This window comes from Buceros rhinoceros, unplaced genomic scaffold (assembly GCF_000710305.1).
Source record: "Buceros rhinoceros silvestris isolate BGI_N320 unplaced genomic scaffold, ASM71030v1 scaffold6709, whole genome shotgun sequence".
NCBI classification, from domain to species: Eukaryota; Metazoa; Chordata; class Aves; order Bucerotiformes; family Bucerotidae; genus Buceros; species Buceros rhinoceros.
Window position 1 is genome coordinate 154,990 of NW_010429751.1, and position 18,074 is coordinate 173,063.

At 37.3% G+C, this 18,074-nt stretch overlaps 1 protein-coding gene across 3 annotated transcripts in view; it reads right to left on the reverse strand.

Moving 5' to 3' along the window:
• Positions 1 to 18,074, reverse strand: part of ZMYND11 (zinc finger, MYND-type containing 11) — a 60,888-nt gene that overhangs the window by 27,175 nt on the left and 15,639 nt on the right. For all 3 annotated transcript variants that reach the window (XM_010142770.1, XM_010142771.1, XM_010142769.1), the window contains exon 2: positions 15,475 to 15,634. In XM_010142770.1, the coding sequence (XP_010141072.1) occupies positions 15,475 to 15,634 (160 nt within the window). The remainder of the gene's footprint in view (positions 1 to 15,474; positions 15,635 to 18,074) is intronic.

An 18,074-nucleotide genomic window follows, 5' to 3' on the forward strand; every position in this document is an offset into this window, starting at 1 on the left:
CCCTTCCAGTCTTTACTCTCTTAAAACTGACTTCTTTTCAGCACCAAAGTGTTGAGTTACAGGAAATAAATGAAATCATGAACCTATTACTGAAAGAAATGTTTCTGCTAACCAGTCCCAATGCAATTTAAAAAAAATAGAAAATGCTTCACTTGCAGTGCCCAAGAGCACTAGGCTTATATCTGAAATGTGCTACAGAAGACAAAGGATATGGTTCTGCTGATGCACAGATGTCTTTAATACATTCTTCCTTGAAAATTCAGCCCCAACAGCCAAATTCTGACCTTTGAAACGTGCACAAGCTTTGCTGAAGTAAACAAGAGCAGCATGCATATAATTTGGAGGCAAAATTTTGCTCTAGGAATACGTAGTACTAAAACCAGACAGAATTGCCAGTGGCCACTGTTAAATGTTTATGTTTGTTATCTGAAATGCCACACTTTGCTCTACGCTTTGAAGACAAAATAGCTGTCACATCCCAAATAAAACTCCCAATGCCTTTTCATGTCAAATGTCACTTTTCAATGGATGCAGATCTCTGAAAAAATTACTCCTATTCTTCAATAAATTATCTTTATAAAAATCTGATCAAGCTATATTTAACATCATCTTGTTAAGGGGGAGTTAGCAGTTCCGACCAACTGCCAGAACTGGCATTTGTCTGATTCTCTTTTTTCCATGCCTGGGAATTACAATCATTTAAGTCCTTGCATGAGAAGTCTCCTCCAACAGAGCAGTGCAAGAAGTGCTACACAGAAGCGGCACTTCCAGTCCCTTATGCTGAAGAGCAGCTGTGTTGTGTACATAATTCGCCTGACCAGAGCCCCCATGAATGTAAGAGACTTGGGGACAGCCTCAAACCAGATTGCCTACACTGAAGTTTATATACCATGAACGTTGGACTGCAGGAGCAATAAGTTTAGGGGGGAAAAAAAACCCAAACAACCTTTAACCAATGATTTTTGAACTCGGAACTTTGCCCTCCTTTGTTGTTCAGATTAACAGTGTAACTTGACTCTACTGTTGTTTCTCCTCATTTAATTTTACTTGCCAATTCTGTAGATCTCAGAATAGCATAATAATACCACCAAATTTGGCTATAAAGAACACATTTTCGTTTCACCAAATCTTAATCCTTCCACAAAGTCCAGTAGCAGTGCACTTTGGGAGCCCTTTCTTGACAATATTTTAGAAACAACTAAAGATACTGCATTATTGATATACTTGATTTGCCTGTAGCCTGAGAAAAATCAGAATAAAATATTGGCTTATATTTCATATTAACAATCATCTTTATGAAACTAAACAATAACAATCAGATGGCAAGAAAGGGCCAATTAAGCAAGAAAAAAGAATCAGTTTTGATTAAAGATCTATCTTGATAAAAATCAAACTGAGAAGACCCCAATAGGTTCCAGCTACTGAGGAATTTCACTACAGCAAAAGGATTCCAGGCATCTCAATTTTTATTTATACTAGTTACTTATTTGTATATCCCAGATATTCTATTGTTAAGAAACATGCTAGCAAAGAGATGTGGAATTTCGTAAACGCACAGAAATATACTTGCTGGCAGGAAAAATCATACACTCAAGCCAGAAACCATGATGTTAAATAAAACATCAGAAGAAGTTTCCTTCAGTATTCACACTGTAAAGTTTTGAAAACATCATTATTTCTAAATATAACCACCCAGGTTTCTCACAGAAAAGATTTTTAGTTTAATGCAGTATATTTAGTGCATAAGAATACATACAAAACATTCACTTACGCAATATATTTGAAAAGTTAATAAAGAAAATAAAAAAGGTACATAGCCCTTGTGAACAACTGTACTACTGACTTCAACAGCAAGGTCAGAGACATTCATTTTGCTTCATCAGCAATGAAATGTTATTGCTTCTCTTAGTTTACATAAGTTTGAATGGGAGGAAAATGTGCTCCCAACGTATTTTTTTTCCATGCAGGAGATCAGATTCATTTAAATAGCTCAAACTCTGACTGTCAGTGCTCGGGGTAGGACAGGTCAAAATTCTCCGCCAGCTGCAAACGCAGTTAAGTCTGCATTTACAGAACCCACCACCAGGTGTCACCAGCCACTCCGAGAAGGACTGATTAAAGGGCAACCGCTGCAACATCTGGAACTGTAACGTGTGAACAACCACTTCCAGCCCCCAGGAGAGAGGAAAAATCATCAAACTACATACATACATAATGTAGACTAAACTCAGAATTGGAAGTGATATGGATGATGGTGGTGGTTAATATAGTAAACTAAGCTAACCTAATGGAAGACAGAAACGTAATAGAAAATATGACAGAATTCAAAACCACATAGTGCAAAAATTGTTCACCTTGTTTTTTGCTGCTGTCTGGGAAAAAGGCTGCATACCGTAGGCCTTTCAAAATAAAAACAAAACAAACTTTGTATCTATTCTGTAAGCCATCCGATTATCAGGATATACACAAGGCTAGAAAGAATTCATGCACAGTGACCAGGAAATCAATCTGTTACTTCTAACATCTGGTTGCATACATTTCCTCCTGCATTTCTGGAATTCTATCTAATACTTTCACCACATTTTGCTTCTTTAAAATATCCCATGTACTTATGCCATTAAAAGAACCTAACACCCATCTTCTTTCCCATATTCACACCCACCACCAGGCCAACTTAGAAATCATCAAGAATATTAACTATTGTTAATTAACGCACTCTCTTTGATACATAAACCTTCTTTGGGCATGTAAAAAAGATCTCTGTAACATAATTTACTGCACAGGGCGTGACCCCACCAAAATCAAAGTGACATCTTCTTTGCTGCAAATTATCAAAGATCAAGCTATCAGTTTATCAATAAAACTCACAGTCCTTATTTGTGTATAAAAGGTGATACATTTTCCCAGGGCCATGCAGAATGGAGGAAGGATTTCTGTCACAGGGAGTCAGTTTGTCAGTATCCTTGTTTCCTGATGCAGGGCAGGGAAAGCCTCTTGGGTCACGGTGCTGGCAGACGAAGGGAATCCTCTGCCGGCAGCACCCGGCTGCCCAAGTTCAGCAGTTCAGCAGCACCCAGTGAGTGGCCACAACCCCCAAGAGGGAGCAGATTTGGCAGCAACGCTGCATAGCTCAGATGTAACAGGAGGCCTTCCCCCTTCATTTGACTTGGCTGCCTGCTGCACTTGTAGATATATGCATCAGCAGGGCAGCAAATGTCTGTTTGAGGGATTGTATCTAATAGCCAAAGAGCTATGCTCTGTTAAGCAGAGTGGGATCTCGCAGAGATATGGGTCACTTGTGGTCACTTGTTCTTTATATTCAAATCAGTCAAAAGTTGTATCATAAAGGTCACTCTATGCTGACATAAATATTTGAGATTTCTCAGCAACATGAATGAAACAATGCAACAATTTCAAAAATACGGCTTATTTTATGACTGACATGTAAGCTTAATTTTTTGTGATTTGTCTTAAGTAGGCTGTCTTAAAGCAAATACATAAATTTATCCTGGAAATACAGAAAAATAACATGGGACAGACAACGTCAGGCTATCCAGAACATTTGACAATTTAAATACAGATAAACCCAACAGAAAGGAATGAATCATCATGTCATAGCCTTTACTGTAGAATAAAATATATAGTTGTTGTCAAGGAAAGAGTAATTTTAGAGCATAAAGAAAATGTCCATTATAATGCAAATGTACATGGAAAAGAAATGCTTACTCATTAGTAATGGAGATTTACTTAGCCGTAATTGAAATAGGGAATCTGTATGTTGGTGAATGTGACATCCTGCTGTACAATTAGCATACCATTAAGTAGATGTGAAGCACATACTGACAGTAAAATTAACAATAACAGAGGTCACAATTGTAACTATTAGGTCACTTTCATACCTTAGCAAGACCATAATTATCGTAAAAAAAGAAAAAGTAAAAACAATTAGTAAATTTTAATTTTCCTATGAATTATACGTAGGCATAGCACATGAAAACAATATAACCTCCATTCTTAGACTTTGTCTAAAAGGACCACTTTGCCTTTTTATAATCCATATTCCATTAACATAGTTCATTTCTTACCTGTTAATCTGTTTTCTCCAAGTCCCTTAATGGTAGCCCAGATACTCGGTATTAAGTCATTCTACTATCGGGTGGAGAGAGGAAAAGGGAGGGGGAAAAAGGCAAAACTCTATTCATAAAACTCCCCTTTACAGGGGTTTGCTGGTTTCACACTGTTGAACTAGATTTCCCAAACCATCCAAATTATGGATATCCTTTGGACCCAATCAGTATGCTAAAAAATAAAAAGGGTCACATAGATGGGAAAACAATTATAAGTCAGTTATCTCTTTGGCACAACCATGTTTATTTATGAATAGTATACATACAGTTCTGTTGTCCTAAATTCAGTATGATGCAAATGAAGGAAAGCATTTTCCATGGAGCTCATGGTTCCCAGCATTTCCAGTGTGGCACTTGTCCCATAGCACTCTTTGGACTTTCTTTTCTCAGGTGTTCTGTTCCAAGTGCTTCTCCAGAGTTCCCTTGCTGCGTTATGTATGTGCTGCTGTGGTGTTTCTATCTCTCATCCACACTCAAGCACACACAGCTCCTTCCAGATCACTGGATTTTCACTTGGACCCACCTGTGCGCCAGCTCATGGGCAGCCCTGTGTAGTGTCTATGCTTTAACAGTCCCTAGGGCTCCAGCTGTCTTGCAGATAAAGAACAGTTTTTCACATTTACTCTCAAGGAAGCATAACAGCAGATACTCAGTGGATCTCACCTACTTTGTATTGTAACAACACTTTTGGTCTGTCACAGCGGTGCAATCTAGAATGTTAATAAGGTCCATGCCAGCAAAAATAAGTCATATACAAAACATAAACTATTTAAAAATAGCAATACTTGAATGCTACATCTATTTAAAGACATTTTCAAATCACCAACCCAAAACTTCAGTGCAATCTTTTCCTGACTATTCATAACCCTTTAGAAAACTGAAAAGGATCCCAGTGAATGATTTCCTACCGATTCTCAGATTCCCATTTCTTTAACATCTAATGAGATAGGCCGTGCCCAATTTGAAGATAACATTCCTGAGGCAAATGTTCTGGATTCTGGTATTTTAGGATTTGGGAAGAGCCATAAGGGACATTTCTTTCTCTTTTCTCAACCTCCATCAGGTTTTAACACCAGAGTTCTTTGAATTTTCCCTCCTTCAATTAAGGGAGAAGCTTTTAAAATCTTGGATTCTGCTGTTAAGGTTTCTTTGTTGACTCTCAGCAACTCTTCACTGGAAGCCAACAAAGTTGATCACCTGTCCATATCTAGTAGACAGACACACTGAAAGAAATGTCTCCCACAAAAACTACACATTACTTTTTTTCCCCATCTTTCATTTTGCTTTTGGTTCTGTGACCTACATCCATCATCATCTGCTGTTGGGAAGTAATTCCAATCTTCTGTACTCTATCTTCCATATTTCAAACTTCCTACTGTAAATGCAAAGCTTTTATTACAATACCAAGCAGTGGACTGCATTCTAGCATGGGTGTACGTACCGTATCATCACTCTCTGGTATGTGAGTCCTCTCCTTAAGAGGTCTCTGAGTATGCCACAGGAACCTATGCCCCCATTCGCATTAAACAGGCAGCATCTATTTCTTTCTAATCACATTCTCCATTCTTAATCACTCAGTTCCTTTCTGTCTTTTTCAGGCAGCATCTGTTCCCATCAAATCTTTCTCAATTAGACACGAGCTTGTCTATAGATAATTGTAAAAACTTTGCAGTGCATTTTGCAGTCTTTATGACTCACAAGTATAATGAACCACTGCAGGGACACACTACCTATGTGCGCTCCTGTCCTTCCATACAAAGCCTGAAGGAAATGCTTTTTACCTACACATTTGCTGTAAAGAGCAAACTTAAATTATTTGTCTGTCCACCAATACTTCTCTCAAAGTGTAAGTATCAGAATCTGTGCTTCATACAAAAGGCAAACTGAAACAGGATCAGACAAGAGCAGTTGTTAAGAGCCTTGAAGAACTGTGGAAATGCTAAACCCCAATCAGCTTCGAAATGTCTCCCTTGCCCATCTCTCCACTGCCTCTGTAGTACTGTTGAACTTCTAAGTAACTGCTCCATAGTAAGAGGAGTTGTACAACATGTGGCTGTTTATCTGTAGAGTTGGACAGATTGGAGCCTTACTCCTCTTTTTTTCAGAGGAAGACTAACACGTGCACCTTGTATGTGCACACTGGCCTCTTTTTTAAACAGGCTGTATCTCATCGGGTACAGTAGCTAGTAAGAAATCATCAGCTTATTATGGATCTCTGGCAGATGTATCGGTTTTCACTCAGACACTAGCACGTATCAAATACTACCTGCGTCGAACAAACACAGCGTGTCATGGAACACCATTCCCAGTATTTTTTCAAAAGTGGCAGGGACACTGTGTATGTTTTTCACCAGAGGTCCCAGCCTACTGTGAGGGCAGTCCTCCTCCTGCCCTTTGGGTCAGCCTTCTCTTCATGCCACAACGTTTCTGGCTCCACCTACTCCTTAGCGAGCATGAATCCTGGTGCTTTCAGTAGCTCACTGAATCTGCTTTTCATCTTTTCGTCAGAATGACAGGTTAGGCTCCAAACTGAGGAAGGCATGATTAATTTCCTGATGGCTCAGAGGACTTACTCCATCTCTGCAGCAGGTAAATGGTGAGCTAGCGGTTTTAGTAAATCATGTCCCTATTATCATTAGTGTATAGGGTCCATACTTGATCAGGATGATTGCTTTACAATGATAAAGTTTCTTAGATCATCCCATGTTTTACATTTAATTTTAGAGTAATGCATTAGAGTAAATTCAGCATCAAAATAAGCCCATTTTCTCCCCTGTAGTTTCCTTACATATATTTACTAGATACATTGCCTCCTGTTTTACACCTGTTTTTTTTTTCCTGCTGCCTTTGCTCATCAAAAGTGTTCAGCAAAGAAACAGGCATCTATCTGTCCTTTAAAGGCAAAAAGACTTCAGCAGCTAGAATACCTTTATGAAAATTGTTTCACTTTATCTTCTTCCTTTTCTAGAAAACTACCACAGCAGGTAGCTACAATGATGTGTGCTTTTACAGACAGGATAATCTGTCCATTGCAAATCAGATCCTTTCCTTTGATGACCTGGGCTTTATCTTTAAAATGGATTTCTATAAACTAACTCTGTAGGACACTTTGTAGGTACTCATTACTCATATTTTATCATCACAAAGAAATCCAAAGCAATTATGAGCTCATACGTCCTCAGAACTATCCAGGCATTTTGCTTAACTTGAAGTACTTTGTTTATTATGGCCAAGATTTTCATTATTTCAGCAATTAAACTGTTGGTTGGGTTGGGTATTTTTTTACATTATTTTTAATTTCTGTCATTTTAGAAATTGATTTTATTCTAAAAAGAACCCAAACAAACCCATCAGTCAAGAGTCAACCCAATCTTTCTCCATAATGCATATTAAACACAGACATATTTATAATCCATTTCCATTTTCTTCACTGATGACTTCTTCCTCTTCTATGCACTGATGCAAGAAGACTCAGGTTCTGCAGTGAATTCCACAGCCTCTGAGAACACTTTTGGCTTTCTTTCATTGAGTTTAAACTGCAAGCCTAAGTTTGTGTAATTAATTTATTGCCAGTTTGTCTTAGAAGTCTTCTGTTTCTGGCAGAAACCACCAAAGTCTTTTCTGGATTCCTGCCAAGACAGGTAGATTTTTATTCCCTCTCCTACCTTGTAGTTATGTTCTGGACAATTCAGGGTGATTAGGCTTCAAAGTACAGAGCCAGTCTCTAGCTCCCAGAGCTAAAGAAGTGTAGTTTTTCAGGAAGTGTAGTAGCATGCCAGCAGCCAAAATGACTGCTGACCCCCCGTCACGCTAATCTTCTGAGCCTATGAGCTGTGTTCCTGATACAATGAATAAACCTGTTTCCCTTCCAAGAAGATCATGATTGGGTAGCAGTATTCACATTATTTGAGGTGAGACAATAAAGTATTCTGCTCCAGAATCTTAGAAATAGAAAATAGTTCCAAATGAAAATATTTTTTTTCTTTTTTCATGTTCCAAATGAGTTCAAGGTTACTAGAAAGTTTCAGTTCATCTCTGCAGGAACTGGATTAACTTCTGGTACTAATGCCACCATTTTTTAATTTAGGTTGAGTCAAGAGAAGGTTTGTAGGCTATTTTCATGACGGAGATAAATCAGTGATGGAGTGATTAGGTGCAATGCCTTTTATTTCCACATTGTGTATGGGAAAATTTTGTTCCTCTAGAAAGAGGATGAATCCAGACCAGAAAGAAGCCATTTCACTGCTTGTAGTTCCAAATCTCTTTCCAAGAAGAACTTGCACAAAAGGGGTCTTCCCTCTTCTTTCTTAAAATACATTTACATAGCTTTTATGGCCTTATTTTCTCCATGGAATTTTGCAGTGTTTTTCTAGGATGATGTTTCTGCACAGACAGAAACATTTTATTGGAACCAAGAGCAGAACCTCCTACATACTTCACTTAAATCTCCAACTTTTTGTCCATGTCCCTTGTGCTTTAGGTGTGGCTGATACTGTTCTAGCTGTCAGCGATAAAGGCATGAGAGCTGCATTTACTGTGAATGAAGTGTGAATGGTAATAAACCCATCGGCTTTAATGAAGTTTCATTCAGTGACCAGTACGACTTAGTAATAAACGATTCAAAACAGTTGCTAGAGATGCAGAGCATTTTGAACCCACAAAGTTAATAAAAACAGCACTACTAGATCAGGGTTGCATAAAAGAGGTGGAAAAAACCAAGATGCCTATTTTCAGAACAAACTCAAGATGGACTGAGCTATGTCATCTAGTCCATTAGCATAATTTAAATTCCATGATGGAAGATTTATACAGACTAGCTTGACTAGTTTACTTCAAACCCATAAGTAAATTATCATTCTTCAAAACACCCTTTCAATCAGAAAGCATTTTGTGAAATCTGTGAACAGCATCATCAGTATCTCAACTCCATAACAGTGAGTGAAAGTCTCGAAGAAGAACACAGCATTACACTGACTGAATTTTTAAGTCAAGTCAAAGCAGAGAGAGGCAAGTGAAGATGCTGATGAGGTTATTTTACCAGTTCAAAAGATACATCGCCTGTTAGGTATGCAATAAGATGGACTCTACTAGTGTCTTTGACAATATGAGGATCCTCCAAACAGCACGACGTCCCTTTTGAAAGTATGAAAAATAAGGATGAGCAGAGGAGAGGGAAGAAATACTCCTGAATAGATGCAAAGACAAAAAGAAGATTGGAATAGGAATGCAGAGAATTGTTCATGATTCTTAACCCATCTGGAGATGGGAAGAGCCTCTGGAACAGCAATGAGGCCGTTCTCATGAGCTGCATGCTAATAGCCTTAATGCAAAGACAAAAAAGCGTCTTGTCTTTAATACAGCAAGAATTTTTTGACCATGAGATGGAAGTTCGGAATTCTGCTTTGCTTCTTAAGGACAAAATAGTCTATGCTTTGATTTGGTGATTTGAAAATACTTGCTTTTCTGAACTTTCACAAATCCACAGCAGGATATCACATAGTGGACACTAATATTTGATTCATTAACAAGCAGAATTTAATATTAATGTACTCCGTGATAATAACTTGAAAAAAAAATCACTGTTTTTAGCACACAGCAGGTTTACATGGTAGCAGCATCTTGGCAAAATAAGCTATGAATGATAAGACCTTAGAGGATGGAAAAATAGACAGAAAAGAAAGATTCAAACAGTTCCAGAAGCTCATGTCCCTTGAGTGCTCTCGTGTGACCAGACTGTTATGTGGCCTGACCCTCAAATCTTCCTCAGACTCTCCCTGAGGTTTAGAAAAAGAGATGGAAGCCTGTCTGAACTTTTCTCTCACACAGGAACATTCATTAACTCAGTGAATCACCAGACGTAAAGAGCACCGGTACTTTCACAGTTATCAGGAATCTATCTGGATCCTTCCAGCCTGGAAAATCCTCAGTGTGTTACTATGTGAGAAACAGTAACTATCATGGTTGGGCTGTGTTTGGCTTTGGATCACTGAACTCACAAAAGACTTCAGATTAACGGCAATACAGATGGATAAGACAAATGGGAAATTTTTTAAATACTGAAGGAAATCTTTTTTCATTTGGTGTGACATGTTCTTCCTCTTTGTGCTCTCTAGTTGGAAGAGCTTTCATGATGAAGGCACTGTCTGTCACTATTGCTGTTTCATATCACCCTTCTGCTCCTAACTGAAATGAATGGGATGCACATTAAAACTGTTCCTCAACCTAGTAGTTAGAAGCTCCTAGCTTGCTAGCAAGAACTGGTAGTTATGCAGGTTGTTTTTGTTGAGGTTTGCTTGTTTGTTTGTTTTTAATTTAGAAAATATTCAAACCCTCAGAGTGGCTGTTCTTAAGCTTTTTACAATTATCTCCATATTTATGGAGACTCGAGATGACACAGCCAGTTCAAAAAACAGCTTCTGGCTACCAATACTGTCCTAGCACGGAAAAATCAATATAATTACAAAAGCAATTAAGGATGGCAAGTAAGGAACCCAGCCTTTGCTCAATCTAAAGCACTTTAGATTAACAGAAATATAACAACCAAAATACTCCTTTCCCATAGACTGATCCTAGCAAAAATTGAACCAGCAATACATCAAATCATAATGATCACTGGGTGTGTGCCCAAGGTCACTAGGGTTAACAAAATCGCCTTCAAAACTCACAGTGCTGGCAGTGGGTTACAACAAAGGTTAAAATGATGGGAAAGCAGATGGACTGAAGCAATGCAGTATTTAAGCAGCCTTGAGATTTGAAAGTATCCTGAGTAACTTTGAGCATGTACCAGTACTTTCTAGGTATAAAATATCAGAAAACCCTCAGTGATGAGTTAGCAAGTTATGAATATGTGGGTGTGTTGGGAAAAAACACATTCTACTTCTAGTGATTTCAGGAAACAGTAAAGCAAGCAAACTGTCCCTCAAATCAGCATGCTCTCCACCACACTAAAAAATCTTTAGAGAGGAGAACCGGAGAGGCAACACTTCAGATATGGAGCAGACCACATACACAGGGAAGTGAGCGTAACCCCCGAAGCCAGACTTAACTAGTCAGAAAAGTTGCTGAGTCTTTTTATAAGCAATCAGTTAAATGTTCAGAAAATAGAACTCTTTAAGTAACTTCTTGAAAACATAATAACCTCGTAAGCATTTTGTCAGTAAAGAAATAGCTCAAAGTGCCTTAACTAAGTGCGAAGCCTCTTTTCACATCTCATTAGAGCATTTGGCCCCTATGAATCAACTTTAAACCACTGCAGTGCTACGAGATATGTTGCATTCATATGCCAACATTGAACCCGTGTTACTAACATATTTCCATTTTAGAAGACGCAATATTGTTTGGCTTTATGAACACATGTAAATTGAAATTACACATTCATAATGCCTCTCTCTGGGTCAGTGCAGCTTTATGACTTTAATCATGAGGAGAAGAATTAGCACATTAAATGCTCAAAATATTTCCGTTCACACTGTCTGTAGAAAAATCACAAAACATGTAAATGAGTAAGACAAACTAGCTCTAAACCCCCATAAAGCTGCGTGACATTGGTGCTTTAATTTGATTTCTTTCACTGGGATTAGATTGAGCACTATTTTACACAGATAAAAGCACATAAAAATCATGGCATAACTGAAAATAGAAATTAATAGGTAAGGAAATTCACAATTCTTTTCTTCAAGAACTACATTTCCTTTCCATTTTATTGACTGCATTGAAAACATGGTTAACAACACTGATTCGCAAATTTTTTTCTAAGCCCAAATGAGGAGATAATTTCTTTTACATTGATAAGGAATATCAGTTCCAAATTCCACAAGTTCTGTGAGAAACAGAAGTAAAGCTTTTAGAAAGAAAAAGTGAACTTCCATTACCAGATTTCAGGACTGACATTCTCCTTGCAAGAAAAGAAGCTGCAAAGGTTTTGCTGAATTGCATAATAATGGCATCAACAAAACAGTGAAAATGCAGAATTTGTAACTAAAATCCTGGATAACAATGGAAACTAATATCTTCTCTCACTTATTTTGTGTCAAACTCATTAATCATCTGTAAGATGAGAGAGCCTGTAAGATGGGAACACATTTTAAACAATGGGCAAAACATCTGTAAAGATGGTGAATGAGCAAACGAAATTAACAGCTGCACAAGCCCCAGAGGTACAATATTTGCAGCAAAGGTCTTGCATAGGTATCAACCTTTAAATATCAGTTGGAATAGAGTACGTTTGGCAACTGACTCCATATTTTAAATTTAGTAGCTTATATAAAAATATTTCTCCCACATATGTGTGAAAAAGAGAACAATTTTATACTCTTTTTAATCTGATCTTTCTTTTCCTCAGAATATTCATTTTCATGAGTTGTCCCATTTGGAAGGGCCTCTTGATGCCCTCAAACTGTTTTGTCTTTGCATCTCAGCTTGCTCTTTTGTACAGTAACTCTAAATATATGAGACTTTGCTTCATTTTTTTACCGCGGCTTCAACATACTGATAAAACAATGATAGCAAAGTAGCATAATTTTTTAACACGTTCCTCTGAAGGCTAAGAGTAATCCTGTGAGAGATCATGTCCTTATTGCACAGATCTATCATTATGTCAAAATATTGGATAGGGCAAATGTTTGGAAACACGTAAGTAAGCACCACAAGTTACCTAATGAATCTTTTCCAAGGAGAGCTGTGTTTTCACACTTTGTATACTTACATTTACTGTTATGATTTAGCAATAAGTCCCCAGTCATTTTCAGTATTTCAGTCCCCAGTATTTTCAGGCCTCGTGGCAGCCTCTAGTCAGGCACTTACAAAGGTAACAGACACAGGTGCTCAGCAGTTCTGTGGCTCAGGCCAGGAATTTATTCACTTGGATATGGATTTAAAATGCTAAGATTTAGATCAAAAACTTCAAAAATGTAAAGAAACATCAGGCAAATATGCAAATAAAAAATGGGGGGAGGGATGATAGGAAAGTGACCCTTGAAACATCTAGTCCTTACTGACTCCCACCGTGGTGCCAGTGTCACTTTCATATTATGAGCTTTCCAATTTCCTGTAGTACTGAGTTTACAATCGTGTCAAGGGTCTGTCTGTAAATGCTGAAGTTTGATGAGCCTGAAATCCCTGTTCCAACATTAATTGTCCTATTTTGTAAAGTTCTATCTCCTACAAGTCTGAAAAGACTTCTGTGTGTTTGTCCTCACTGAAATGTAACTTGAACTCATGGTTCAACAGTCATTAGTACCAGATCTTAGCAGTACTGAATCATAAAGAACTACAAACTGCATCTTGACCAACTACAGACAAAGCATCTGTAAAACTATCCAGTGTGCCCGATGTAGAGAACATACCAAACTTCATGGTTTTGCACCAGTTGCTGGAGAACGGAAAATGCTCGATCTGATGTCAAGTGACGAGTGTTACACTTTGTTACTCATTAAGATTTTTTGAACAAAGAGAATGACTTCATACCGAGACAATGTGTTTTGCTTCACCCGTCTGCAGCATTTTGATTCAGTATTAGATTCAAGAAGTTGGAGTTTGGGTACTGTTGAAACGTGGCCTGGATCAGAAGCTGATCCCTCTTTTTGCATAAAACTGTTAAGTCAAGTGTGCACTGGTGTTCTGAACAACTCAGATGGCCATCAGACATATGGACACAGCACAATGCATTAGGGATTAGCAGTCATGCTGAAAATACAGTCAATACTTCTAACCAAAGGGCTATTCGTAATGTGACTTAAGCAGCATCCTCAGTCAAGGCAAAGGTAACTCTTTTCTGAGTTAATCTTATTCTGAGATAAAATAATTCATCATTCAAATGACTCACTAGAATTTACATGACAGTTATCTTACAAGTTTTGTTAGACAAATCTTGCTAATAAGTAGCAGGAACATTTTTTTGAATAACCATTTAAGAAATGGCTATTGTGAGGCATTTTGATTCTTTTTCTTTTCCTTTTTTCCTTTTTTTTTTTTTCTGAGCAATACAGGAAATAAACATACTGAATACCTGAGATAACTACAGTTCTCAGACTTTATGTCATGCTGGGTCTACACGGTCATCACCACCTCTAAACAGATAAAACTGACATATGAAATACCTAAAAGAGCTAAGCTGGAATGTGCAATTGTTAACTCCCAGGAAGAATAGTAAAAAACCAAAGCTACATAATCTTTAAAGGCTCTCTTCTGGATTTCTAATGAAATTAGAAGGAGAATTTTAACAGTAATATAATGTACATTAAACATATATTTCAATAATTGAAATCAGTGTAACAGGGATAATTTTAACCACAATGTTTTTTGTTATGGAAACTGCTTGTTTCCAGTTTCTATTTCTCTCACTTTAAAACAGTAAGTAATCTGTTTTTTCTCTTCCAGGACCTTACTGATGCCTGCAATAATGCAATGAGTATTTCAGTAGTTTTTAGAATTAATTTTGCTGTAGAGTTTTTCTGGTTTTCCTCAAAATTTAAATTATTATCTATGTCTAAGCAATGCTGTCCATTTTACCAGTATTTAATACAATTTATATTTCAAAGAAACAGTTCCTAGTGTAAGTATTTTAAAGCTTTGCCAAACTTTTTTAAATTACAAAAATGTGGTATTGTAAATACAGAGATTGCACTTCTGAACAAGGCAGAGCAACTGTGCAAGCTTTTGTCTGTGGGACTATTCTCGGTTAACTTTGTGAGCACATTCTATGTCACCTATGGAGGGATAAAGAAAACATGCTTTTCTTCCCTTCACATAACTTACAATATGTTTACCTCAATTTAAATACTCTTTTTACACATCCAGTGAAACAATGTGTGGATGCCTGTAATTAATTTGCTAAGAAAATCCTTCCTAACTGAATTCCCTTGTGTTCACAAATATCTGTAAAACACATCTTTTCATGTATGTTTATGTACAAATGTACAACTTGTTGCACTTTTGAAAGGGAGGAGTTCTTCCTTCCTCAGATTCCGAATATATCAAGATTAATCACAAATTGTCTTCATTTTTTTAAAAAAAGATACTGTCTTTGGGGTTTGAGGACATCTGAGGATTTCAAGTAATACCAATAACATTTACTGTCTTCTTGTACAGCTGTAGAAGAGAACTTTATGTAAAAGTGAGGGATGACTGAGCAAAGGAATTTGCCATTGTTTCATAGCAGAAAACTCAGAATTTGAGAAGAAAGAGCTTCTATGGAATAGAAAAGGTTAAAAAAGTTTAAGAATGCGTTACTTCCCTGTTCACAAGCAGCAACACAGCATCTATAAATAACTTTAAATAGAAGTTAAAAGAATTTTCATGCTAAGATACCAGAAATTGTGATGCTTTTTTGCAAAGACCTTATACTCACAATCTCATCTCCTGGCAACCAATATCCTTCTTGTTCAATACCAGCTTTTGACCCTTTACACCCCACCGTCAGGGTTTCAACAATAAGACCATCCTTGACTGCTAAACTCAGCTGACGTGTGGTTTCTTTTGGATGCATACCATGGACTCGAGACATATACCTGCACACAAAGCACAAAAGACTTTCAGTGTTAGTATTCAACTATAAAACGTGTCAGCAAAAAAACACTCTTTTCCAATTATATAAAATAATACAGTGTCCAAGTTTCAGGCTGTTTTAAATGGTCAAAATTTATACAATTTCCCCCTTCATTCCAAATCATCATTCCTTCCCCCCCTTGAAGTTATCATGTACACACTTAGATGAGTAGCAGCACACTAATTTTCTACCAAAAGAAATTATCGCACCCCAAAACTAACACACAAACTGCATGGGCTTGTTGCTGCTAAACTTTCACTTCTCTTTGTGCCCTTGAAGAGAGTTCTTTCAATTAATTGAAACTTACACTTCTGTAAACCTTCCTATAGCATACATACTATAGAATGTGTCTGGAGTTGTACCAATAAATATATGTGATACTTGTGAGCACAACATGTTTATAAAAAATGTGAAATTTATGCATCACGTATGAAAACTTGACAGCTAGAGTTATAATGCCAAGTGGTTTTTCTCTTTTCTTTGGAACCACAATGATCACACTATGATGAACTGCACTGATGAGAACAAAACACATATAGTCAAACCTCTGTGTATGTATGAGATTCAGTTGTGTAATGTTGACCTTTACCCAGTAGAATGTACTTCTAGACCAACACTAAATATTAACTTGGAGTAAACAACATAAAATTATCTTCCCTCAAATGAAGATGACCTCCCTGTTTTAAGATCATTACACTTCAGATTTTTTTAGCAGAACTGCAAGAACACATCTGTGACTCACTGAACATGGAGAAGTGAAAGGAGCTGCAATCACTTGCAGTCAGCAGATAAGTGACTTGACTTGGAACCAATTGTTTTGTGGACATATTTTTCTAGTTATAGTTCTCTTACAGTTACAGGGCTAACTGATTTCTCTCCCTTTTGGTTTCTCCAGGTACTCTCTCTTTATCTGTCTTCTAGGAGAGAAATCTGTAATTTGCCTGCTTTAAGACAAAGCTGTCAGCTATAGTATCCTCATTTTCATGCTTCATAATGAATTCCAGCAACCACGATTCTTTTGTGATTGTCATCACAAACATCTTCACCAAAACTATAATTATTATCAGCAACAAACCTGAAAAAGTGATTTTAAAGCAGCAGCATCACATGAAAAAAAGAAAAAGTTACATCAGTTCAAGGTTGTGGGTTTTTTTTATAGCATAGCTGACAGGAAGTTTTCATGTCTTAGAAGTTATAAATTTACAATAAGGGATGGAGGTCAATCTATGAGCCGACTCTCCAATCAACCCTCCTCTTTGAAGACATATGCCTTTCAAACTTTTTTTTTTGTTTTGGAAGCATAAAGGTCTTTTCCTATCCTGCATTCTCTCTCAAGCTTTTGCTGGAACTGGTTTATGCTAATCTAATCTTTTTGTTTTGCTCTAAAGGAAACTAAATGCATATAATCATTTAGTAAATTTCTGATTGAGTAGAAGTACATATTTTTGTAGTAAATTATGCAATAATCAGAGCAACATAGGACATTTATAAATGTCTGCCTGGTAACACAGGCATTTACGTAAACGCAGCATGTTTGCAGGATCTTGCGAAGGGGTTTAAAAGTAAAAACATTTAGAGGTAATTTACTATATTTTACAATGTCTGCCACAACGAGGTCCAAGTCTGGTTGTTTTGTGCATGGTACCACCACGCAGAAGTAATAATGAATGAAATTAACAGAGAAAGAACAAAAATCTTTGCAAGTCTGTGATCCCAGCTAACGTATATGAACCTTACGCTGGCTAGCAAAAAGGATAGACGGACAAGCAATGACCCAACAGGTGGATGCTTGTCTGCCCAACCTGATCCTTCTCTGCTTCTGTAGAAAAGAAAACTCCACATGAGAACCTCATCAAGTGATATTAAACACTGCGAATGAGTTTTTCCAGTTCTCCAGATTTCAAGAAGGTCTTAAACAGGCAAAGACTCAAATCTATCACTTCACTTTCAAACAGAGTGCAAGTGAATACCATTAGTTTGCTGAGGCATAAAGTGCTGAAATTCTTAAAACTGCCTGAAATAGGGAAAACTCTTTTGTTTATATACCCACGTTACACGTATTTCATCTGTGTGTGCACAAACGCACATATTAATGCAAACACAACTACCTTTTTAAAGAGCAAATTATCTTTGTCAACATTGGGTAACTTTACTGGTTTTTCAGCAAATTTCCATTTTAATTCTGTACTAACAACGTCCCCATCAGAGCCACAGCATTCAGGTCTTCTGCAATTTCTTTGTCTTCAATAGGTCTCAAAATACACAGCACAGGTACTATCATTCTTCCCATTTTACTGACAGAACAAATCAGGCACTGAGCAAGCACTGATTTCCCTATAGCAGGCTGCTATAGACCTGGAAATCAAGTATTAACCCAGCGCCATAATCTTCAGAGCATCCTG